This window comes from Leptidea sinapis, chromosome 41 (genome assembly GCF_905404315.1).
Source record: "Leptidea sinapis chromosome 41, ilLepSina1.1, whole genome shotgun sequence".
Lineage (NCBI taxonomy): Eukaryota > Metazoa > Arthropoda > Insecta > Lepidoptera > Pieridae > Leptidea > Leptidea sinapis.
In genome coordinates, this window is record NC_066305.1 from 2,756,925 (window position 1) to 2,782,053 (window position 25,129).

At 34.8% G+C, this 25,129-nt stretch overlaps 1 protein-coding gene across 2 annotated transcripts in view; it reads right to left on the reverse strand.

The window, feature by feature from the left end:
• Window positions 1-18,219: 18,219 nt before the first annotated feature.
• LOC126976529 (uncharacterized) overlaps window positions 18,220-25,129 on the reverse strand; it is a 36,402-nt gene continuing 29,492 nt past the window's right edge. For both annotated transcript variants that reach the window (XM_050824909.1, XM_050824910.1), the window contains 2 exons: window positions 23,469-23,632; window positions 18,220-22,150 (listed from right to left, as the gene is read on the reverse strand). In XM_050824909.1, coding sequence (XP_050680866.1) covers window positions 21,967-22,150; window positions 23,469-23,632 — 348 coding nt within the window. In that variant the 3' untranslated portion in view covers window positions 18,220-21,966. The remainder of the gene's footprint in view (window positions 22,151-23,468; window positions 23,633-25,129) is intronic.

Genomic DNA, 25,129 nt, shown 5'->3' on the forward strand with positions numbered 1-25,129 from the left:
TCATTGGTTGTATTTAATACCTTATTTATTACATTAATGTTCTTCCTACAAAAAATTAGGGATTTTGTTTAATTACCGACATCAAAAAAGTATATATTGCGTGCGTACATAAGTACACATAAACGTTTTTTTCCTTGTTTTATAAAGCTTTTTTTGTTACGTGTGAACAATTCTGGGGCAACAGAAATAATTCTATTCTTTAAGCTTTTACGTCACAGAATCATATAAATATTGATGAAGCAGTATTGGTGTAAATGAGTCCGGATAAAAAACTATACAGAACAACGTGGTATCGAAATATAACTACAGCAAAAGAGAGCTGTTCGTGCTATATATCAGCTTGGTAATAGACAATCTCTCAAAGAAAAATAAAAAAAAAAAAAACAATATTATGACTGTTCATTGTCAGTACATTTATGAAAATTTAATATACGTTCACAAAAATCGTCACCTTTTTGCTCTTAATAGTGATTTTCATTATTATAACGCTAGAAATAAGGGATTGCTTGTGGCTAATTCTGGTAGGCTTTATAAGATACATAATAGCTTTAAGGGTAAATGTATACACTTCTATAATAAAGTCCCAGCCACTGTTCAGGCATTATCTATAAATAAATTTAAATGTTTTATAAAAAAATGGCTCTGTAGTAAATCCTATTACTCCACTGCTGAATATCTAAATGATCGGACAGCCTGGGACTAGATTGTGATTATTTTATAGCGATAGAAATGACTGTACAATATTGTATATTTTTATTGAAAAGAGCGCAAACAAAAATGCTGGGAGAGTTTCTTGCGCCGCTTCTTCTCTCTCAGAGCGCCATTTGTTTCCGAAGCGGTAGTAGTATTTAGTAGTTATCAGAAATGACATCAAAAAGAATTCTAAAGGAATCAATTTTGAGAAAATAAATGCCTTTTATGCCTCATCAGCTATCGTGACCTCATTTACTATAGTAAACTCAGATTTCGGCCTTTGATCTCCTCCATTATTGCCAAGGTTCTATACAATTTTAAGGGAGTCAATCCGGACTATCAGGTAATATTATTGTATTATGCCGATGCTGAGTTATAGTAAAGAGATAGTAGAGTCAACATTCCGTGTCTGTTGCGTAAACATTGGAAACGCGGTGGGAAGATGCCGCGCGTGGGCTGGGATGTGGAGACAATAGCGACGACGTGACGGGCCGGAGCACGCAGACGCCGGGAGCGGCCGGGCTACGTGACACAGAGCACGCGAGCGGGCCCTCACCTGCGTCCGACCAGCCCACTGCCATCTGCCACTTTCAAACATGGCTACCGTTACAATTATTTTTGTCATTACATATCTTAATAAACTCCTTAATAATAAGTGGACGTTCCTCAATTACTACAAAATATTGATTTTATTGCGTATTTTTATACAATCTAATTAATTAATCTAATTCTAGTGACGATTATTGTTATTTTTGGAATCGGTGTCCTCTCGCCTCCTCACGACTCAAGCACATCACACCTATAACTATGTATGTAGTAACAAACCTATCTTGGATGAGACCGACTCCAAAAATTACAATAATGGTAACTAGAATTAGATTAATTAATTAGATTGTATAAAAATACGGAATTATTTTTATACTTTTTAGTGCACATTATATATATATTGTTTCGGAATAGTTTTTTTGAAGGCGGTTGTTTTTTTGTTAATTTTTTTTTATTTAATGATTTTTAGTGAATTTTAAGTACACTAACAATTTGTCTAAATATGTGTAGTTATACTAAATTTTTCAATGCAGCAATGAACGTAAGTGCTTTGCAATTTGATTACAGACAGTGTTCCGTTACTTTGTCATGGATTCCGTAATCAGAACCTAACCAAACTCTCATCAAACTATATTTGAAGTATATGCTTTCCAATAAAAGAAGAATCATCGAAATCGGTTGGCGCGATATTGAGTTATCCGTAAATTTATCATCCACTTTGCTATACGTATGTATAGCAAAATTTAAGACTTCTATGGTTTTCTCATGGATTCCATGGTCAGATCTGGACCAAATTACAATGGGACCACTCGGGAAGCACCAGCTTTCAAATAAAAAAAATATCAAAATCGGTTCACCCAGTCGAAAGTTTTGGGGTAACAAACATAAAAAAAATACCGACGAATTGAGAACCTCCTCCTTTTTTGAAGTCGGTTAAAAATCGACATAACATAGCTAAACATGACCTAAGAAATCCTAGTCTATCATATATGTATGTATCTCTAATATAATATAATTCAAATAAAATCTGTATTGTTATTGCTTAAGTAATAACTTAAGCTTTTCGCAAGTTAAACAGGAAACCTTATCTGTCTATGTGAACAGTTCTTGTAGAACTTGTCATTGCATCTGACCATCATTCAGATGGAAATAAGAAAATGAAATAACGTTAATTTCAGATTACATGGTATGTCTATGATCTATTTCAACTAAATAGACCTAGGCGGACGTTTCAAGATCAAATCAGGGACGTCTTGAAAAAAGGCCAGGTCAAGAGCACCCTAAACCGGAGAGCATGTATGAAAGGAATAATGAAAGTGGACGAAGCGAAACAAGTATGTAAGGATCGTAGCAAGTGGAAAGAAGTGGTCTCTGCCTACCCCAACGGGAAAGAGGCGTGATTTTATGTATGTATGTTAGTTGAAATTGCGAAACTGAAGTGGCTGTCGGTAGGGCACATAGTTCGACGGACAGATGATCAGTGGGGCCAGGAAAGTCTTCTAAAGGCGACCACGTACGTTTTTATAGTCATTTGACAGCTGAAATTACGCTGAGCTGAAGTTAAGACAGCCTAATACAAAAGTCAAGTTAGCGTTTTACCACACTCTGCTAAGTTTTACGTAAGTATAGTCTAAGTAGACTGTATAGATTTCAGCCTATATCATCAACTTGTGACGCAATAAATGTAAAATACAATTTTGTAAAAGACATACAGCTATTCAATGGACTGATAGGATTTTATTTTACAATATACTTACCCATATTCACTCATTTCATAAAGTACACTCTTAACCAAGCTTGACAAGGTTGATATTTTTCTCTTATGCTCAGTTTACTTGTTAAGAAATGTCCGAACAGCTTAACATAGCAGGCATCAATGTTTGTAAACAAATCACTAAGTGTGACTCTACGCTAGCCTAATAAAACAATCAACGTTAATTTTGTTTTATTTATTATTGACATAGAAAATCTGTGAAACAATGCTATTAGTGAATTTCCCTCAATTATACCCTCAGTTTCCCAGCCGCTAATGAAACCCAAATCAATTGGAGAATCCCCACAAACACAATGATGGCAAATTATATTGATAGAACTATAGCGGTCGGCGGTTACGACCCGGGGCCGCTACGCATCGGGGCGCGCCGCGTGCGCGAACAATGGCGCGCTAATTGATAGGAAAATACGCTCTAACATACAACAATGATTTTCAAATCTATACTATTCTAATTATCTAGGTTATAGACCTTTCAAACTTTCAAAAGCAATCAGTGCTGCTTTACGGTTTTTGTGATCATTATTATTTTTTTAAATGATTAAGGCTGAGATCTATAGAATGTACTTAGACCTTGCTCACACTTTACTTACGTAGAACTTAGCTGAGTGTAAGCTTAACACAATCTTTGTTTTCTTTTTTAAAGTCATTAGAAAGCTGAAATTATGCTGAGCCTTAACTAAGACAGCCCAATGCAAAAGTGAAGTTCGCATTTTATCTAACTCAGCTGAGTTTTACTTAAGTTAACTTGGTACGCTTTATAGATGTCAGACTTAACTTTGAAGTGATGTTGCTTGTTTATTGATTCGATAGATTAGCTTAACTAAAGTACTTCTGATCAATTTATAAAAAGATATATATTGCAATAGAGCCTGTGCTCACTAATCCTATAAAAGACACAGTAATTCAAATACCACAGAGAAAACCCACGCCGACTCTCAGTGGTAACTTCTAGCAAAGACTATAGAAATTCATTGTCTTACAATCTATTTAATAATCCACTGGATCAATTTATATTTAAGGTCTTAACAGTCTTTCCAGTGGGAGGCTCCTTTGCACAGGAAGCCGGCTAGATTATGGGTACCACAAAGGCGCCTATTTCTGCCGTGAAGCTAAATTGCCTTGCCTTGTAATTTAAGGGGTACAGAATCCTCTAACAACTTACTGAGTCTAATAATCTTAGTAAACAAGATAGTGTTGTCAAATTCTATCACAAAATGGGCAAATGCGCGGTTTTTTTTTCAAAGACATAAGTAATTGCAACCAATTATAATTTTTCGTAGAATAAATAAAATATCTTCCACTTCACCGAAGAACTTTAATAGTTATAATATTGACACACTATTGTCTGACACACGGCTCCTATTTCTGCCGTGAAGCAGTAATGTGTAAACATTACTGTGTTTCGGTCTGAAGGGCGCCGTAGCTCGTGAAATTACTGGGCAAATGAGACTTAACAATTTATGTCTCAAGGTGACGAGCGCAGTTGTAGTTCCGCTCCGAATTTTTGGGTCTTTCAAGAATCCTGAGCGGCACTGCATTCTAATGGGCAGGGCGTATCAATTACCATCATCTGAACGTCTGGCTCGTCTCGTCCCTTATTTTCATAAAAAGAAAAAAAAAACACTTATACACAAATTATCTTGCCTCAAACTACAAAGCTGTGGAATGAGCTTCCTTGTGCGGTGTTTCCGGGACGATACGACATGGGTACCTTCAAAAAAAGCGCGTACGCCTTCTTTAAAGGCCGGCAACGCTCTTGTGATTCCTCTGGTGTTGCAAGATAATGTGGGCGGCGGTGATCACTGAACACCAGATGACCCGTACGCTCGTTTGTCCTCCTATTCCATAAAAAAAGAAATAAATTAGGAATATCCTGTACTATGAGTACAAAACAACGATATATTTAATACGTTATACATACTTAAACATACAAACATCCATGACTCGGAAACAAACATCCATATTCACCATATAAATGTTTGCACCTACTGGGATTCGCACCCGGGACCACTAGCTCAGTAGCTAGGGTCACTAACCACTGGGATATATGGGTTGTCAGTAGTCCTTCTCCACCCGCAAAAATGTGGTCGATCGTGATTCTATATACTTATTTTTCTTGGGTTTCGTGTCCAGTTATTAATTCGTCTAAGATAGGACATATTATGAAATGCTAGACCATTAGAGTTCAACGCGCCTCGTTTTTAAAACAATTTGTTTATGATGTTTATCTTTTGATAAACTACAATTACAAAATATTACATTACATTTGCATAATAAAACAAAAACAGAAGGGAAGAAAAATTTGATTCAACAAATCTATATATTATATAAAAATTAATTGCTGTTCGTTAGTCTCGCTAAAACTCGAGAACGGCTGGACCGATTTGGCTAATTTTGGTCTTGAATTATTAGTGAAGTCCAGAGAAGGTTCAAAAATGTGTTGTCATCGGTCATCGATGACAACACATTTATTACGCAGCTGCGGCGAAATTAATGAACGAAGATTTACGAAAGTTGTCGTCGACTCAGCCGTCTATGAGTACAAAGCAACAAAGAAGAGATCGAGCGGATGATTGGACCTTAGTGCAAAATAAAAAGCATTTGAGAAACCGTTTTGCAGGTAAAAAGGGTAAGGCAAATAGTCAGCCGGATAGTAAATTCAAAGCTGATATTATTAAGATACCATTTTATATTTACAATGTGGATAAAGATGCGCCCTTGGATGACATCCAAAATTATATTAAAAATAAAACTGGAATAGTAGTTACCTTAGAGAGTGTAATTATGAAACAGAAAAAAGGCTATGCTGCATATAAGTTTTATAATCCGAAGGATAAACTGAGTGTTTTATGGATGAGAACCTATGGCCTAGCGGTATTTCATATCGCAAATTTATTATTTTTAAAAAGAAAATAAACTTTAGTGAGACTAAGAAAGCGAGTAATCTTTCGTCTACTGATACGTTATGACAGCTGGTAGTGTAACAAAGTTTATTAGTTATTAGTTTCAACTGTAAGTCTCTTAAGAGATCTATTGGATGTGTTCGGCATCTCAGCTTAAGTGCCCAGGTCCTTGCTCTTCAAGAACATTGGTTGAGAGAAGATGAAATTCCTGAGTTAGGTAATATAAACCGAGATTTTGGTTTCTTTGGAAAGTCGGCGATGGATACAAGCAAAGGTATATTACGTGGCCGCCCATATGGAGGAGTTGCACTATTATGGGACAATAATAGATTCGATAGGGCGTCAGTGATCGCATTGTAGTGGTAAACCTGAGTGCGTCGGGCCGGTGTATACTGGTATGTTGTGTGTATATGCCTGTGGATTTGTCAGAAAACTTATTAGAGTATGTTAATTGTTTAAGTGAAATAGCAGCAATTGTTGAAAATAGTAATGTCGAATCAGTATTTGTTTTGGGCGATTTTAATTCGCACCCGGGTGAATCTTTTGGAAAAAAAATGATGAATTTCTGCTTTGATCAAAATTGGTTGTGTGCGGACATACAGAAGTTTGGTGAGAGTTCAGACACATACACTTTTATCAGCGAAGCGCATGGCTGTCGTCGTTGGCTTGACCACTGTTTAGTAACTGAGGCCGCCTGGCGGTCAATAAAATCGATAAGAGTACTTCATGACGTGTACTGGTCCGATCATTTTCCGCTGGAGGTCCTGTGTAACATTTTGGAGGTCAATCCAAAGACCGAAACGCCGTGCGCTCCTTTCAACAGGGTTATATGGGGCGAACGGTCTTTAAGTCAAATTGAAACATATAGTAAATACTGTAATGAAAAGCTTAAAAAAATAGACTTTCCTCAAGAATTTAGTCAATGCTGTGATAATATGTGTTATAATTATAGTTTAGAACATAGGACCATATAGAGGCGGCCTCTTACAGCCATGAACTTAATTATTGTCAGCCGAGGAAGAGTGGTAGGCGATGCATATTAGGGTAGAATAAACACGTACGCAACGCTCACTGTGACGCTAGGCAAAAATTTATAAATTGGGTTCGATTCGGAAAACCGAGGCAAGGTCATATATACGAGGCTAAGCAATTAAAAATTATGCTATAAAAATTTAAGAAAAAGCTGAAATATTGTCAGAATAATCAAGAGGCAATAAAAATGGACATTCTTATTCGCTTCTGCTTCGCGCCATAAAAATAAAGACTTTCGTTGTTTCTGGAAAGAAGTGAAAAAGTTAAGTCCAAAAATGGGGGTACCAGTGAGCGTTGATGGTGTTAAAGAGCCCACGGAGATAGCGAACATGTTTAAAGACCATTTCCAGGTACACTCATTGTCACAGTCTGTACTGAGTGTGAGCGGTAGGAGCATCGTGTCCGGCGTGCCGGCTCGAATAACTGCTGAGGAGATCAGTGAGATACTGACAGGTATGAAGAGTGGGAGGTCACCCGGACACGATGGCCTAAGTATAGAGCGTCAGAACTACCGACCGATCTCATTGGCTACTATTACTGCAAAGGTACTGGACGGTTTGTTGGAGCGTCAACTTTCTAAACAACTCACTTTGCATGATGCACAATTTGGGTTTCGCCCGGGTCTATCTACGGAAAGTGCGATCCTGGCGCTCAAGCATACCGTCAGTTACCACACAAACAGAAGTACCCCCGTGTACGCGACTTTACTTGACCTGTCGAAGGCATTTGACCTGGTTAGATACGACATCCTATGGTCTATATTAAGTGAGGCTGGCGTAGCACAGGAAGTAATTAATATTTTTAAGTATTGGTATGAACATCAGACTAACCAGGTCAAATGGAAAAATGCACTTTCTGATGAGTATGGATTGAAGTGCGGTGTGCGTCAAGGCGGTTTGACCTCTCCGGCGCTCTTCAATCTTTACATCATCTCATCGTGGAGCTCGGCGCTACCATGGTCGGCTGCTCGATTGACGGACATTGTATAAATAGCATTAGTTGTGCAGACGACATGGTGTTGTTGAGTCTATCAATTAGTGCACTTCGAAGGCTTCTGACAATTTGTGAGTCTTATGCAAAGAGGCACGGTCTATTATACAATGAGAAGAAGAGTGAACTCCTTGTGTTTCGGGCGAACTCACAAAAACCAGCTCATGTTCCGCCAGTGACACTGGAAGGAGTGGAACTAAAAAGAGTGTCGCAATTCAAATACCTTGACTATATTGTTACCGAGGATTTGAAGGACTACCTAGACAGAGAGAGGCAAAGGAGAGCCATTGAGGTCCGATGTAATATGTTGGCTCGCAGGTTCGCGCAATATATATGTTTTGTCAAACGCTATACACGTGCAGCCTGTGGGTTAAATATACGCAGAAGACGTACAATGCTCTCCGAATCCAATACAATAACGAATTCAGGGTGGTGTTAGGGCTCCCGCGTCATTGTAGCGCATCAGCGATGTTTGCGAACGCACACACAGTCACAGACGACGTTTATGCAGTCATGCGGAAACGAGTCGCATCACTCATGCGCAGGGTGCGAGGGAGCGCCAACACCATGTTGAGCGTTGTTAATGATAAGCCTGACTGCCCAATACCCAATTGGATACACACACATGTACACATAGCTAGTGTTTCAGTATGTCGTGGCAAGTATTTAAATTAAACTAAATTGATGAAATTAAATTAAATTAAATCAAATCAAAATTAAATTGAATTAAATTTTATTATATTAATTAAATTAAATTAAATTTCACTATGTTAATAAATTGGATTAAATTAAATTATGCAATGTTAAATATTATGTACTAACATAGTTTCTAAGAAATACTAACAGTTATGGGCCAACAGTCTGAAATAAGCAGATTTTTTTTTATTAATTTGATAAAATTTATGATAATGACAACACATTAAACAATCTTATTTGCAAAATTAAGATTGTTGTCAATTTATATAATTTTCATCTATTGTCTATGAGACAGGAATTGATGTTAATTTTAAAATTCAACCATTATCTTTAACCGATTTAAATTAAGCAATGCAAATAATAATGTTAAACTAAAAAAATATCACGCGTTTATTAATTAACCAAACTAAAAAGCGTGTTTTTTAGTTTTTTTAAACACTATTTATTTTGTTGATCTTTTGTGATAGTGACACTTTACTTCTAAGTACGCGAGAACTTTTTCTTACTTTGATTAATTACAATTAACGATGCCGAGGAGAAGACGACCTGACTTAGACACATCAAGAAAATAGTCGTATTGCTATGTCAGAATTGCGTTCTTTAGTGAGTAACAATGAAGTATACATAGGCTTAGAATGCAACAAGTTCGTGCACATCAAGCAGCCATAATATTGTCATTCAGCCTGACAAAACGGCTACCGGTGAAGACACAAGGAGGTTTAATTCACCTACCGTTGATGAAGTGGCTGTTGTCATTGTGGAAGAAAATTTACAATCAATTATTTTTACTTTTCCAACATTTGTTTTGTATGGACATATTTTCTATGAGAGAATTTATTGACGCAAGGTTTGACAGTTCTGCTGTGAAACAATTTCATAACAACAAAAGGGTGCATATTTTACGAAATACTTCTTCATGTTATGATTGACAAAGTCATAAAAAACATTATTTTATTTACTATATACAGAACAGCGTCTTCTTGTCAGCTAGAACGCTTATAAACAATAAACTATTTATACATTGATATGAGTACTTTCAATGTAGTTTTAGTGAAAATCTAAAGATTAATAGTTGAACGAGTGATGCGAAAATGGATACCACTCATCATATGGGTTTCGCTGAAAGCCCTGCTGCATGGCTCTCAAACCTCTTTTTTTGCATTTTACTTAGATACTGCTCCACTTTCTATTGTTAGATGAAGAACAGTTAAGTTCTTTTGAATATCTTTTAGGTACATCAAGATGTTAGAGCCCTAAAAATGATTATATTTATAAGAACAGCGAGGTCGGTGAAACAAGTTATAATTTTTTATGACAATAAGGGACGCGAGGAGCAGGACGTTCAGCTCAGATGGTAATTGATACGCACTGCCCATTACAAAGCAGTGCCGTTCGGGATTCTTGGAAAACCCAAATAAATCTGAGTGGCACTACATTAATTGTGCTTCTCACTAAGGTGTAATATTTTATGTCTCAAGAGAAATATGTTAAGTCTCATTTGCCCAATAATTTCACTAGCTGCGGCGCTCTTGAGACCGAAACACAATAATGCTCACACATTACTGCTTCACGGGAGAAAAAGGGCACACTTGTACACATAACCATACATAACCATACACACAAGTTCGGAAACTTTGTTGTCGTTGGATCCCTCTTTTTAACACTTTTAGTGTGACCTACGTATAAGTATCTAGATGAAATTACGCCGTACGCGTACGAGGAACGTACCCTACTTTTTAATAATTTGGTAAAAAAAACAATATGCATATCAAAACTGTGTTTGGTTTAAACCACTCAAACGTAGTGATTTGTTTGTAATTTGATCAGGGTGAGGCTAATAATAATCATCATTTCAGCCGGAAGACGTCCACTGCTGCACAATGGCCTTACCAGATCGTCGGTCATCTTGTGGGAGTTAATAATAAGAATCTTTAAATAAATAAGTTTTGAGTTGTTGCATCTCAATATTTTCTTATTTATTGATAATTTTATGTAGGTATAACCACAATATTAGCGAATTTACTAGAAACTGTGATAATCATAACGAATAACACCAGAAACAAACATAAACTTGTAAGGCCTGCTACTGGGTTAAGTCGAGATACTAAGTATTGTATTGAACAAAATATTGTTGGGTGATGTACCTAAATGATTTATCAACATGATCCCAGAAATACAAAAGAATTGTTAAAAAATCCTTTAACATAGCACATATTGGTAATGGAGCGACCGCCCTCAGGCTATATAACAATTTTTATTGTAACGAAATATTATTAAGAAAAACCAGCTGAGTTTCATGCTTTTCTTTTCTTCTCAGGTTTTAATTTGGATTTCAACGATTAAAAGAAGAGAATTCCAAAAAAATTCCAATCTTCTATGTCGTAAAAACTCTTTCATTAGTTTAAAATATTTCCTTTCTAAATTCTCCTCCTACTTATGTTAAAGCAGCCGAGAGATGAGCTTGTAGATAGACTGATGAAGTGATCACCACCGCCCGTGCCGGTATTTTAATTACCTTCAGTAATGAATATTAATTAACATTGGTTTTCCCTGTTTTGCGTGCTAACATAATATTTATTATAATTAGAGTTACTAGGTAATCATCGTTACCGAATTGACGCAAGTTTTAGTCCAGGATTGACGCAAATTTTTGGTTAATTAATTAAGGATTGATAAAAGTTTACAATTAATACTACAAAGAGAGGAACAGGAAAATCAAATGTAATTATGATTATCAGTAACGTATTTATTGCTTCGTGGTTAGTTAGTGATCGCAGTAAGTATATACTATCCTTATAGCATAAAATTCGCGACGAAAACTTCATGTTTTTAAGTTTTTCTACAGAGCTGTTTCGGAATGATGTAAGCAGGTTATAACGATTTAAGAAAAATTAAGTCTTGGTTTAATGCACTACAGAATACAAATATAATTTTATATGACAGTTTTTTTTAAAGAGAAGGCAAACCCTTCGTAGCGTTTCACGAAAATACGTCGGAGTTTTCTTTCAGGTCGATTACGACCATTGTATTGTGCTATTATGTTTTATTTAATGCGTTTGTCCAGCGGGACATTTTTTATGACAGTAAGGGACGAGAGGAGCAGGCAGCTGATGGTAATTATACCTTGATACCCCCTGCCTATTACAATGCAGTGCCATTCAGGATTTTTGAGAAACGCAAAAATTCTGAGTGGCACTACAATTATAGCGCTCGACACCTTGAGACTCCTATGCAATGGAGCCTCCCACTGGTACAAGTACTTGCCCAAAGCCAACCTCAGGTGGGTAGGCACTTAGGTTTCATGTGAGTCCCACATAACTAACGCCGCCGGCTGCATTGGTATGCATGAGCATTCGCCACCTCCTTCCCATACTTATCCCGGAGAGTAGCCCTTTCTCCTTTGTCTGGGTGCAAAAAAATTTGCTGATCAATTCATGCCGGTCCTTCCAGCGACAGGATATATTATCTCGAAGCGCTGCTTGTAAGCATCGACAGCGGGAGCGAGTAATTCCATTCAATTTGTAAAACACACTCTAAACGATGTCATGATCTTTGAGATTAGAGAGTTTATGGGAACGTGCCTGTAGTTATCAATCTGTCACCAATTTTGGGACTATTAGTCGAGTTGGCGAATAGTAACACTTCTTCTTGCAGGGAATTGATTGCATTGGATTGCATATTTCAACACGTGTGGGCTACTGTACCTACTGTTATGAGCATTTCGTAACGACTACACCCCATGTCCGCCTATAGAAACGCATTAACAGATAAGGGTACATTGGACATAATATAGACAGTTGGAAATTTTTTAGGTACCTATATATAGGCTAGGAAGATGTTCAAATGTATTAAACATTTGATAAATAACTTATACACGATTAAATGGGACACACTTTGTCGCCCCTCATTATTTACATTATAACACTGGTTGCCCGCGACTTGGTTCACGTAAATATATATGAATGCTTATTTTTAATGTATGGCTACATGCTCACAAAACATATTAGTATTTTTTCTCCGTGCAACGATTTTGATTGCTAGAGGCTGTTTCAAGTTATGCAAAGTTTCTTGAGTCTGTCCAGTAGTTCTAGAGATTAGCGTATATACAAAAAACAATCGGGCATTTTTTTTAATTTATATGTTTGTGTTCAGCTACACTTCCATGATTACCTACAATCGGTTTTTCACAAAATATCCAATGTACAGACGCCAACTCTTTTATTATAGTATCTAAGACACTATTCACACTATTAGGTACATATTTTTTGTATAGTGTTAACTATCATGTGAATATAATATACGCAGCTTTAAATCCTCGCTCCCGATTGGACGGAGCGTTAGAACAGCAAATGAAATGACCTAGCGTCGTTATGGAAACACTGAAGATAATATTATACTGGTTCGCCAACAATAGATTGAATTATTACAAATAAAACAAATAAATTTTATCGTAAGTTTATTTTCCTAAAATTAAAATACAGTTTCATATTATGTAAGAAGTTGACAAGAATTGTAAAATACTATTCAGATTGAACATATCATTGCAGATTTTTATAATTTTGTTGCAATTTTTTGATACGAAATTCTGCTATTATAACTATTTTCGGGGTAAATAGTATACTTTGACTTTAGTGTTCACATGTAGACAAATAATTTACAACATACAAGTACATGAGTACAAACATTTCATGATACATTTACATTACATTAAGCCATGGTGTAGTTACCCTGCATCCATGCGCAGTTCAATATTATCGAGTCTTGCAAGGTACGTACGTAACACCTAGATCAATATTATCACTATTATGGGCAGACAATACTCTTGGTAGCAAGTGTATCTGCTTATTATGTCATAAAAAATTAACTAGAGTTAAAGAGTTGTCATTTTGTGAAATGACACTAGAAGTACAAAGTTGTCATTTTGTATCATAGAGTAAGAATTACAGTGTTGTCATTTAGCAAAATTCTAACCTATTCTATTCTTTCTACTTTGTCTTTTGTGGAAGGGGCACTAAAACCCAGCCAATGGCACGTTTCAGTAGACCACCAAGCTTAGAGTATGTTATTTGATCGGTGTTAACGAATTTACAAGTGATTACGAAAATCTAGGTATAATGTGAGAAATGTCATTTTGTAAAACAAGCTATATAAACAGAGTTGTCAATTCCTAAAATTACCATTATAGAATTTATTTGTCTATCAGTAAAATGAAGCAAGAATTAAAGTTGTGTCATATTGTAAAATTAAAGCGGCTATTGTAAAATGGAGCTTAATTATAGTAGTTGTCATTTTATTAAATGAAATTAAAATTAGTGTTGTCATTTTGTAAAATGAAGCAAGAATAAAATCAGCCATATAGTAAGGTGCAGCTAAATTGTTGTTGTCAGTTGTCATTTGATAAAATAAAGCTAGAATTAAAGTTGTCAATACATAAACTAAGGCAAGAATATAAGTGTGTCATTTTATAAAATGAAGCTAGAATAACATTCATCATTTTGTAAAATAGAGGTATAACATAAGAGTTATCATTCAGCCAAATGAAGCTAAAACTAGAGTTATCATTTTTTTAAATGAAGGTAGAATTAAAGATGTAAGTCGGTAAAATGGAAGTAGAATTAAAATGGTGTCATTTTGTAAAATTAAAGCAGGCATATTGTAAAATGCAGCTTAATGATAGGAGTTGTCGTTTTGTAAAATGAGGCTAGAATAAAAGTTGTCGAAGTTGTGTCATTTTGTAAAATGAAGCTAGATTTTTTGTAAAATGAAATTAGAATAAGTGTTGTAATTTTAAATTTGCTGATCAGTTCATGCCGGTCCTTCCAGCGACAGGATATATTATCTCGAAGCGCTGCTTGTAAGCATCGACAGCGGGAGCGAGTAATTCCATTCATTTTGTACCAACGGAAAATCGAAAACACACTCTAAACGATGTCAGGATCTTTGAGATTAGAGAGTTTATGGCGACGTGCCTGTAGTTATCAATCTTTTTTTTTTATGGACTAGGACAAACGAGCGTACGGGTTACCTGTTGTTAAGTGATCACCGCCGCCCACAATCTCTTGCAACACCAGTGGAATCACAGGAGCGTTGCCGGCCTTTAAGGAAGGTGTACGCGCTTTTTTTGAAGGTACCCATGTCGTATCGTCCCTGAAACACCGCACAATTTTGGGACTATTAGTCGAGTTGGCCAATAGTAACACTTCTTCTTGCAGGGAATTGATTGGATTGCATATTTCAACACGTGTGGGCAACTGTACCTACTGTTATGAGCATTTCGTAAAGACTACACCCCATGCCCGCCTATAGAAACGCATTAACAGATAAGGGTACATTGGACATAATATAGACAGTTGGAATTTTTTTAGGTACCTATATATAGGCTAGGAAGATGTTCAAATGTATTAAACATTTGATAAATAACTTATACACGATTAAATGGGACACACTTTGTCGCCCCTCATTATTTACATTATAACACTGGTTGCCCGCGACTTGGTTCACGTAAATACATATGAATGCTTATTTTTAATGTAGCTTTGCACACAAAACATATAAGTATTTTTTCTCCGTGCAACGATTTTGATTCCTAGAGGCTGTTTCAAGTTATGCAAAGTTTCTTGAAAGTCTGTCCAGTAGTTCTAGAGATTAGCGTATATACAAAAAACAGACGGGCATTTTTTTTTAATTTATATGTTTGTGTTCAGCTACACTTCCATGATTACCTACGATCGGTTTTTCACAAAATATCCAATGTACAGACGCCAACTCTTTTATTATAGTATCTAAGACACTATTCACACTATTAGGTACATATTTTTTGTATAGTGTTAACTATCATGGGAATATAATGCAGCATTAAATCCTCGCTCCCGATTGGACGTAGCGTTAGAACAGCAAATGAAATGACCTAGCGTCATTATGGAAGCACTGAAGATAATATTATACTGGTTCGCCAACAATAGATTGAATTATTACAAATAAAACAAAAAATTATATCGTAATTTTATTTTCCTAAAATTAAAATACAGTTTCATATTATGTAAGAAGTTGACAAGAATTGTAAAATACTATTCAGATTGAACATATCATTGCAGATTTTTATAATTTTGTTGCAATTTTTTGATACGAAATTCTGCTATTATAACTATTTTCGGGGTAAATAGTATACTTTGACTTTAGTGTTCACATGTAGAGAAATAATTTACAACATACAAGTAGATGAGTACAAACATTTCATGATACATTTACATTACATTAAGCCATGGTGTAGTTACCCTGCATCCATGCGCAGTTCAATATTATCGAGTCTTGCAAGGTACGTACGTAACACCTAGATCAATATTTTCACTATTATGGGCAGACAATACTCTTGGTAGCAAGTGTATCTGCTTATTATGTCATAAAAAATTAACTAGAGTTAAAGAGTTGTCATTTTGTGAAATGACACTAGAAGTACAAAGTTGTCATTTTGTATCATAGAGTAAGAATTACAGTGTTGTCATTTAGCAAAATTCTAACCTATTCTATTCTTTCTACTTTGTCTTTTGTGGAAGGGGCACTAAAACCCAGCCAATGGCACGTTTCAGTAGACCACCAAGCTTAGAGTATGTTATTTGATCGGTGTTAACGAATTTACAAGTGATTACGAAAATCTAGGTATAATGTGAGAAATGTCATTTTGTAAAACAAGCTATATAAACAGAGTTGTCAATTCCTAAAATTACCATTATAGAATTTATTTGTCTATCAGTAAAATGAAGCAAGAATTAAAGTTGTGTCATATTGTAAAATTAAAGCGGCTATTGTAAAATGGAGCTTAATTATAGTAGTTGTCATTTTATTAAATGAAATTAAAATTAGTGTTGTCATTTTGTAAAATGAAGCAAGAATAAAATCAGCCATATAGTAAGGTGCAGCTAAATTGTTGTTGTCAGTTGTCATTTGATAAAATAAAGCTAGAATTAAAGTTGTCAATACATAAACTAAGGCAAGAATATAAGTGTGTCATTTTATAAAATGAAGCTAGAATAACATTCATCATTTTGTAAAATAGAGGTATAACATAAGAGTTATCATTCAGCCAAATGAAGCTAAAACTAGAGTTATCATTTTTTTGAATGAAGGTAGAATTAAAGATGTAAGTCGGTAAAATGGAAGTAGAATTAAAATGGTGTCATTTTGTAAAATTAAAGCAGGCATATTGTAAAATGCAGCTTAATGATAGGAGTTGTCGTTTTGTAAAATGAGGCTAGAATAAAAGTTGTCGAAGTTGTGTCATTTTGTAAAATGAAGCTAGATTTTTTGTAAAATGAAATTAGAATAAGTGTTGTCATTTTAAATTTGCTGATCAGTTCATGCCGGTCCTTCCAGCGACAGGATATATTATCTCGAAGCGCTGCTTGTAAGCATCGACAGCGGGAGCGAGTAATTCCATTCATTTTGTACCAACGGAAAATCGAAAACACCCTCTAAACGATGTCAGGATCTTTGAGATTAGAGAGTTTATGGCGACGTGCCTGTAGTTATCAATCTTTTTTTTTATGGACTAGGACAAACGAGCGTACGGGTTACCTGTTGTTAAGTGATCACCGCCGCCCACAATCTCTTGCAACACCAGAGGAATCACAGGAGCGTTGCCGGCCTTTAAGGAAGGTGTACGCGCTTTTTTTGAAGGTACCCATGTCGTATCGTCCCTGAAACACCGCACAATTTTGGGACTATTAGTCGAGTTGGCCAATAGTAACACTTCTTCTTGCAGGGAATTGATTGGATTGCATATTTCAACACGTGTGGGCAACTGTACCTACTGTTATGAGCATTTCGTAAAGACTACACCCCATGCCCGCCTATAGAAACGCATTAACAGATAAGGGTACATTGGACATAATATAGACAGTTGGAATTTTTTTAGGTACCTATATATAGGCTAGGAAGATGTTCAAATGTATTAAACATTTGATAAATAACTTATACACGATTAAATGGGACACACTTTGTCGCCCCTCATTATTTACATTATAACACTGGTTGCCCGCGACTTGGTTCACGTAAATACATATGAATGCTTACTTTTAATGTAGCTTTGCACACAAAACATATAAGTATTTTTTCTCCGTGCAACGATTTTGATTCCTAGAGGCTGTTTCAAGTTATGCAAAGTTTCTTGAAAGTCTGTCCAGTAGTTCTAGAGATTAGCGTATATACAAAAAACAGACGGGCATTTTTTTTTAATTTATATGTTTGTGTTCAGCTACACTTCCATGATTACCTACGATCGGTTTTTCACAAAATATCCAATGTACAGACGCCAACTCTTTTATTATAGTATCTAAGACACTATTCACACTATTAGGTACATATTTTTTGTATAGTGTTAACTATCATGGGAATATAATGCAGCATTAAATCCTCGCTCCCGATTGGACGGAGCGTTAGAACAGCAAATGAAATGACCTAGCGTCATTATGGAAGCACTGAAGATAATATTATACTGGTTCGCCAACAATAGATTGAATTATTACAAATAAAACAAAAAATTATATCGTAATTTTATTTTCCTAAAATTAAAATACAGTTTCATATTATGTAAGAAGTTGACAAGAATTGTAAAATACTATTCAGATTGAACATATCATTGCAGATTTTTATAATTTTGTTGCAATTTTTTGATACGAAATTCTGCTATTATAACTATTTTCGGGGTAAATAGTATACTTTGACTTTAGTGTTTACATGTAGAGAAATAATTTACAACATACAAGTACATGAGTACAAACATTTCATGATACATTTACATTACATTAAGCCATGGTGTAGTTACCCTGCATCCATGCGCAGTTCAATATTATCGAGTCTTGCAAGGTACGTACGTAACACCTAGATCAATATTTTCACTATTATGGGCAGACAATACTCTTGGTAGCAAGTGTATCTGCTTATTATGTCATAAAAAATTAACTAGAGTTAAAGAGTTGTCATTTTGTGAAATGACACTAGAAGTACAAAGTTGTCATTTTGTATCATAGAGTAAGAATTACAGTGTTGTCATTTAGTAAAATTCTAACCTATTCTATTCTTTCTACTTTGTCTTTTGTGGAAGGGGCACTAAAACTCAGCCAATGGCACGTTTCAGTAGACCACCAAGCTTAGAGTATGTTATTTGATCGGTGTTAACGAATTTACAAGTGATTACGAAAATCTAGGTATAATGTGAGAAATGTCATTTTGTAAAACAAGCTATATAAACAGAGTTGTAAATTCCTAAAATTACCATTATGGAATTTATTTGTCTATCAGTAAAATGAAGCAAGAATTAAAGTTGTGTCATATTGTAAAATTAAAGCGGCTATTGTAAAATGGAGCTTAATTATAGTAGTTGTCATTTTATTAAATGAAATTAAAATTAGTGTTGTCATTTTGTAAAATGAAGCAAGAATAAAATCAGACATATTGTGAGGTGCAGCTTAATTGTTGTTGTCAGTTGTCATTTGATAAAATAAAGCTAGAATTAAAGTTGTCAATACATAAACTAAGGCAAGAATATAAGTTGTGTCATTTTATAAAATGAAGCTAGAATAACATTCATCATTTTGTAAAATAGAGGTATAACATAAGAGTTATCATTCAGCCAAATGAAGCTAAAACTAGAGTTATCATTTTTTTAAATGAATGTAGAATTAAAGATGTCAGTCGGCAAAATGGAAGTAGAATTAAAATGGTGTCATTTTGTAAAATTAAAGCAGGCATATTGTAAAATGCAGCTTAATGATAGGAGTTGTCATTTTGTAAAATGAGGCTAGAATAAAAGTTGTCGAAGTTGTGTCATTTTGTAAAATGAAGCTAGTTTTTTTGTAAAATGAAATTAGAATAAGTGTTGTCATTTTATAAATTAAGCAAGAATAATTATAGAGTTGTAATTTGTAAATTGTAAAATGAAATAGAATAAAAGCAGCCATATTGTAAAATCCAGCTTTATTACAGAGTTGTCATTTTGTAAAAATGTTTGTTTGTAACATAAAGCTAGAATTAAAGTTGTCAATCAGAAAAATGAAGGAAAAAATTTAAGTGGTGTCATTTTGTAAAATGAAGCTAGAATAACATTCATCATTCTGTAAAATAGAGGTAGAATATAAGAGTTATCATTCAGCCAAATATACAGAGTTGTCATTTTGTAAAATGAAGGTAGAATTAAAGATGAAAATCAGTAAAATGAAGCTAGAACTTAAATGGTGTAATTTTGTAAAATTAAGCTAGAATTAAAGCAGACATATTGTAAAATGCAGCTTAATGATAGGAGTTGTCATCTTGTAAAATGAGACTAGAATAAAAGTTTTTAATCAGTAAAATGAAGCAAGAATTAAAGTGGTGTCATTTTGTAAATTGAAGCTAGAATAACATTAATCATTTTGTAAAATGAAGCTAAAATATGTATAGAGTTGTAATTTTGTTAACTAAAATTAAAATTACAGAGTTGTCATTTTGTAACATAAAGCTAGAATTAAAGTTGTCAATCAGTAAAATGAAGCAAAAATTTAAGTGGTGTCATTTTGTAAAATGAACCTAGAATAATATTCATCATTTTGTAAATTGAAGCTAGTATTACATATGTCATTTTGCAAACTAAAGCTAAACTATCATTTGTCATTTTACAATATAGAGCTAGAATTACAGTTGCATGTTGAATCACAATTAGTAAAATGAAGCAAGTATTAAACTGATATCATTTTGTAAAATGAAGTAAGAATTCCCTGTTCATCATTTTGTAAAATGAAGCTTGAATTAGTGGTCGTTTGAAAATGATGCTAGAATAACAGTTGTCAATAATTAAAAAGTAAAATTAGGTTAGAATATTACAGAGTTGTCATATTTCAAATAAGCTAAGAAATACACTGTTCTCATTTTGTAAAAATAACCTAGAATTGCAGAGTTCTAATTTTTTAAATGAAGCTAGATTTAAAGTTTTGTCACTATGTAAAATGAAGCTTTATTTAAAAGCCATTTTGTGAAATACAGCTTGAATTACAGAGTTGTTTTTTTGCAAAATTAAGATAAAACTACAGACTTATCATTTTGTGATATTAAGTGGAATTATGCTGTCAATCAGTAAAATTAAGCAAGAATTTAAATGATGTTATTTTGTAAAATAAATCTTTAATGAGAATTTTCAGTTACATAAAATGAAAGCAGCCATATTGTAAAATGCAGCTTAATTAGATTTGTCATTGTGTAAAATGAAGCAAGAATTAATATTCTCAATCAGTAGAAGAATATAAAACTCTTATATATAAGAGTTATCAATCAGCCAAATGAAGCTAAAACTACAGGCTTATCATTTTGTAAAATTAAGGTAATATTAAAGATGTCAATCAGTAAAATGAAGCTAGTATTTAAGTGGTGTCATTCTATAAAATGAAGCTAGAACTATAGAGTTGTCATTTTGTAAAATGAAATTAGAATTGCAGTGTTGTCATTTTGTAAAATGAAGCTAGAATTAAAATAGCCATATTGTAAAATGCTACTTAATTACACAGAGTTGTCATTGTGTAAAATGAAGCTAAGAATAAAGTTGTCGATCAGTAAAATGAAGCAAGAATTTAAGTGGTGTCATTTTGTAAAATGTAGCTAGTATTACATATGTCATTTTGTAAAATAAAGCTTATAAATCATCTGACATTACATTTAGTCATTACATTACAGTTGTCAATAAGTAAAATGAACCTAGTATTAAAATGGTATCATTTTATAAAATAAAACTGAACTACAGAATTAGAAGTAGTAGAATTTTAGACTTATCATTTTGTAAAATAAAGGTAGAATTAAAGTTCGCAATCAGTAAAAGTAAGCAAGAATGTAAGTGGTGTCATGTTGAAAAATGAAGTAAGAATAAAATTTGGCATTTTGTAAAATAATACTAGAATAACATTTATCATTTTATAAAATAAATCTCGAATTACATTTGTCATATTATAAAATGAAGCTAGAATTTCAGAGGTGTCATCTTGTAAAATGAATTTAAATTAAACAAAGTAACAGATATGTCATTTTGTAATATAAAGCTACAAATACATTTGTCATTGTGTGGCATGAAATTAAAATTTCAGAAATGTCAATTTGTAAAATGAAGTTAGAAATGCGGAGTTGTCATTTTGTAAAATGAAGATAGAATTTCAGAGATGTCATCTTGTAAAATGAAGACAAAATTACTGAGATATTATATGTAAAAAGAGCGGGATATCCCAGTGCCAGGTTTTCGTCGAACTTCGGGATGTGTTGGTTAAACATACATTCATAATTAGAAAGTAATATTTGACGTTGGTAATGATGGTGAGTGCGTCAGGCGGCGGTGGTGTACAGCTCGTAGTCACGCACAGTGAAGGCGTAGTCAGGAGCAAGCGAGGCCGGTAGCGCAGGCACGTCGGGCGCGCCGTACGAGTGTAAATTGCTGTAGCTGTCCGCATTGCTGTTGCACTCGCTGGCCAGCAGCAGGTCGGCCCCCGCGCCGAAGATGGGTCCACAACTGACACACAAAACGCATCACTCATATATCTACTTCACACAACACTATCTCGGAAAGTAACTTCGTATTGGTTGTCTCTTACAGACAGGTCAGTTACAATTTAAATACAAGCTATGTGACATCTTTTTAAAGTCTGTAAAAAGGCCTCCTGAGAAAGCCTGTAGTTCAGTTGCAGAAGCTCTCAAGGAAGCCCATATGATGAATACTTCGTGAGAAGTGCTTTCACTACATCCAAACCAACTGCCAAGCTCTTGCTTTTAATAGCTGCCACCTATATATTATGTATTAAATATACCAAAAAATCAGCCAATCGACTATGGTGAAAGCCGCTGTCGGTCGTTGTCAACAATAATGCCCTACATAATTTTGGATACAGAGATAAGTACTGATTTCCATTAGTCCGAGAATACGCCTTTTGGGGACGAGTGCTGGAATAGGCACGTTAAAGTCAACTCAGGAGGAGTGTCCAGAAAATCGATTTATTCTTTTGCGCATGTCAGGAGCAGCGATGGGCGGCGGTGTCTTCACATTGTCGTTAGGAGTTGAATTAGAGGCAAAAAGAGTGAGTGCTCACTTTTGCAGTATGGGGCCAGTGTGTCATTTCCCATGAACAGTGGCGTGGGGAACGGTTAACTGAAGTTACCAAGAGCAGTTTTAAAGTAAAAACATGAGAGAAAAAAAAGCTTAATTTTGTACTCGCAGTTTGCCAAATACACTGTGTCGTTCGGTGGAGATACCTGCATCGCCGTAAAAAATAACAAGGCTGGCTGCGCCGTCGCAAGTTGGTTTTGGTGGTTCCAAAATTAAAATTAATGAAATTAATCAAATTACGTAGGAAACATGTGATCACAAATCCCTTGATATTTGTCAAATTTTTCGAGTACACAATGAATAATTGAGTTGTTGCTTGTAAAAAACAAACATTTTTACGAAAGTACTTTGCGAAACATGAATCTTATAATCAAAGAAATTGTCAATGTCAGTGATATAAACTGTGAAGCACTGTTTCACACGTGTTTATTAAATCAACCACTGTTTTTATTTAATATTTTAGACAATTCGAAGCAGTCTTTATCCAGTTTTGAACTGATCTCACAAAATTCTCACGTAGAATGACCTTGACCAACATCCATTACCATTTGGAATAACTCTTTGGATGTAGGGAAGTGACAATCCATTTTCAAACAGCAATATTTGAAATTGTCCTTCAGAGTTGTCTTAGGTCACCTGCTAATACTAATAATACTAATATTAACCTGTTAAATTAAGAAAAATATACCAAATGTCGTTGTGGCAAACTCTGCCAGTACACACTTACTCAGGATGGTAGCAAAGCGCGAAGGGGCGCTTGGTGAGCGTATGGAGCGCGGGTGGTTCCATAGTGAAGAGGAAGGCGTGCTCAGCTGGGATGTACCCGCCCACGGTGTTGCTTTGCGACCAGCCCACCTCGCAGTACCCGCCCAGAACCTCACCGCGGGACAACTGCATACAACAGTGCTCAAAGAAAAAGATACATAATTCAAATAGCCGTCGAAACCAAGACTTTGCAGTCAATGTGGTTAAAGCGCAGGCGATTCATCGAGTATGGCACAAGGCGCTTCTACCAAATGCCCCAACCTACTCCGAGTTTTTGAAAGTAGATAACCAGGTCTTTCAGTGAGCGATACATACAGGTTGTCATTGGTCAGACTGACCTTAGTCGTTTGCTTCACTGTGTGCTATCTACTACAATATTCTTGATCATCTCGGGAAATAGTTGACTAATGCCAAAGGAAAATTGTATTTTCTAGTGACTCTTAAGCAGGTCGCGTAATGGAAAAAAATGAAGTGTTCTTATTCAGTTTCAAACAGAGAAGACTTAGGTTTGTGTATTAACCAGGTATAACATTTTGATAAAACTCTTCTTAGTGAAATTTAGAGTAATTGCCCATTACACGTTCACCTTGAAGACAAAAGCTAATTGGCCTTGAAGAAACAAGGGTAAGCAATATGATAATAGAATATTTGAAGCAACCATAAACAAGCTAACTAACCAGTAAACAGCCATAGCATAAATGAAGTATTAAAGTATCTCTGGTCTGGTGACAAAATTGACCACAAGCAACACAGAGCTGCTAGATTTGTCAAGGTTCCAGTACTCTGTGTCTTGCTTAACGTTACGGAGAGAATTTACTTCATCATGTAAAATATTTTACCACATTTATAAAGGTTTGGGTTCCAAGTGTTCAGATTTACTGCATAACCTATTCCTTTCACATCACACCACACGCACACCATAAATATCATCTTCACTATCTAGATATCCAGCGTACTTACACAGTGCAGATTTTCGGAACTTTAAATATCATAGAAACTCACTGTGGAATTAGTTTCTTTGCAATATGTTACCAGGGTGATGCATCATACCGGTGATACGAGCTTTCAAAAAAGGGCGTACACATTAAAGACCTCTCTTAACAATAAACTTCATTACAATTAAACTTTTGCATTATATATTATGTAGTCTAATGGCGATCGCTCCACACCCAAAGAGTGGTGTCATTTATAAAGTAATTTTTCTACTCCTCCTTTAATCTGACATGTTTTCATAAATGTATTTCGTTGTCATAGTCAAAGTATTTATTTCCTTAAATTTATTTCTTAATGACACTCTTGGTCCTAATTTATAGATGGCATGAATAGCTCGTTTATGCAGTGCGAAAATAGTGTTTAGTTCATACTTGTTTCCGAAGTATCATTTGTTTCCGAAGCGGTAGTAGTATCTAGTAGTATAAGAAATGACATCAAAAAGAATTCTAAAGGAATCAATTTTGAGAAAATAAATGCCTTTTATGCCTTTTTACTATAATGTCGTTAAAAAAGCACAGTTTTCCGGTGCCATAGACAACTAAATCTTGGTTAGGTACGGTAAGTTCGTAGAAATATTTGGAAATTCGTAGTACTATATATTACATGTTAATATAGTTTACTAAGCTGCTA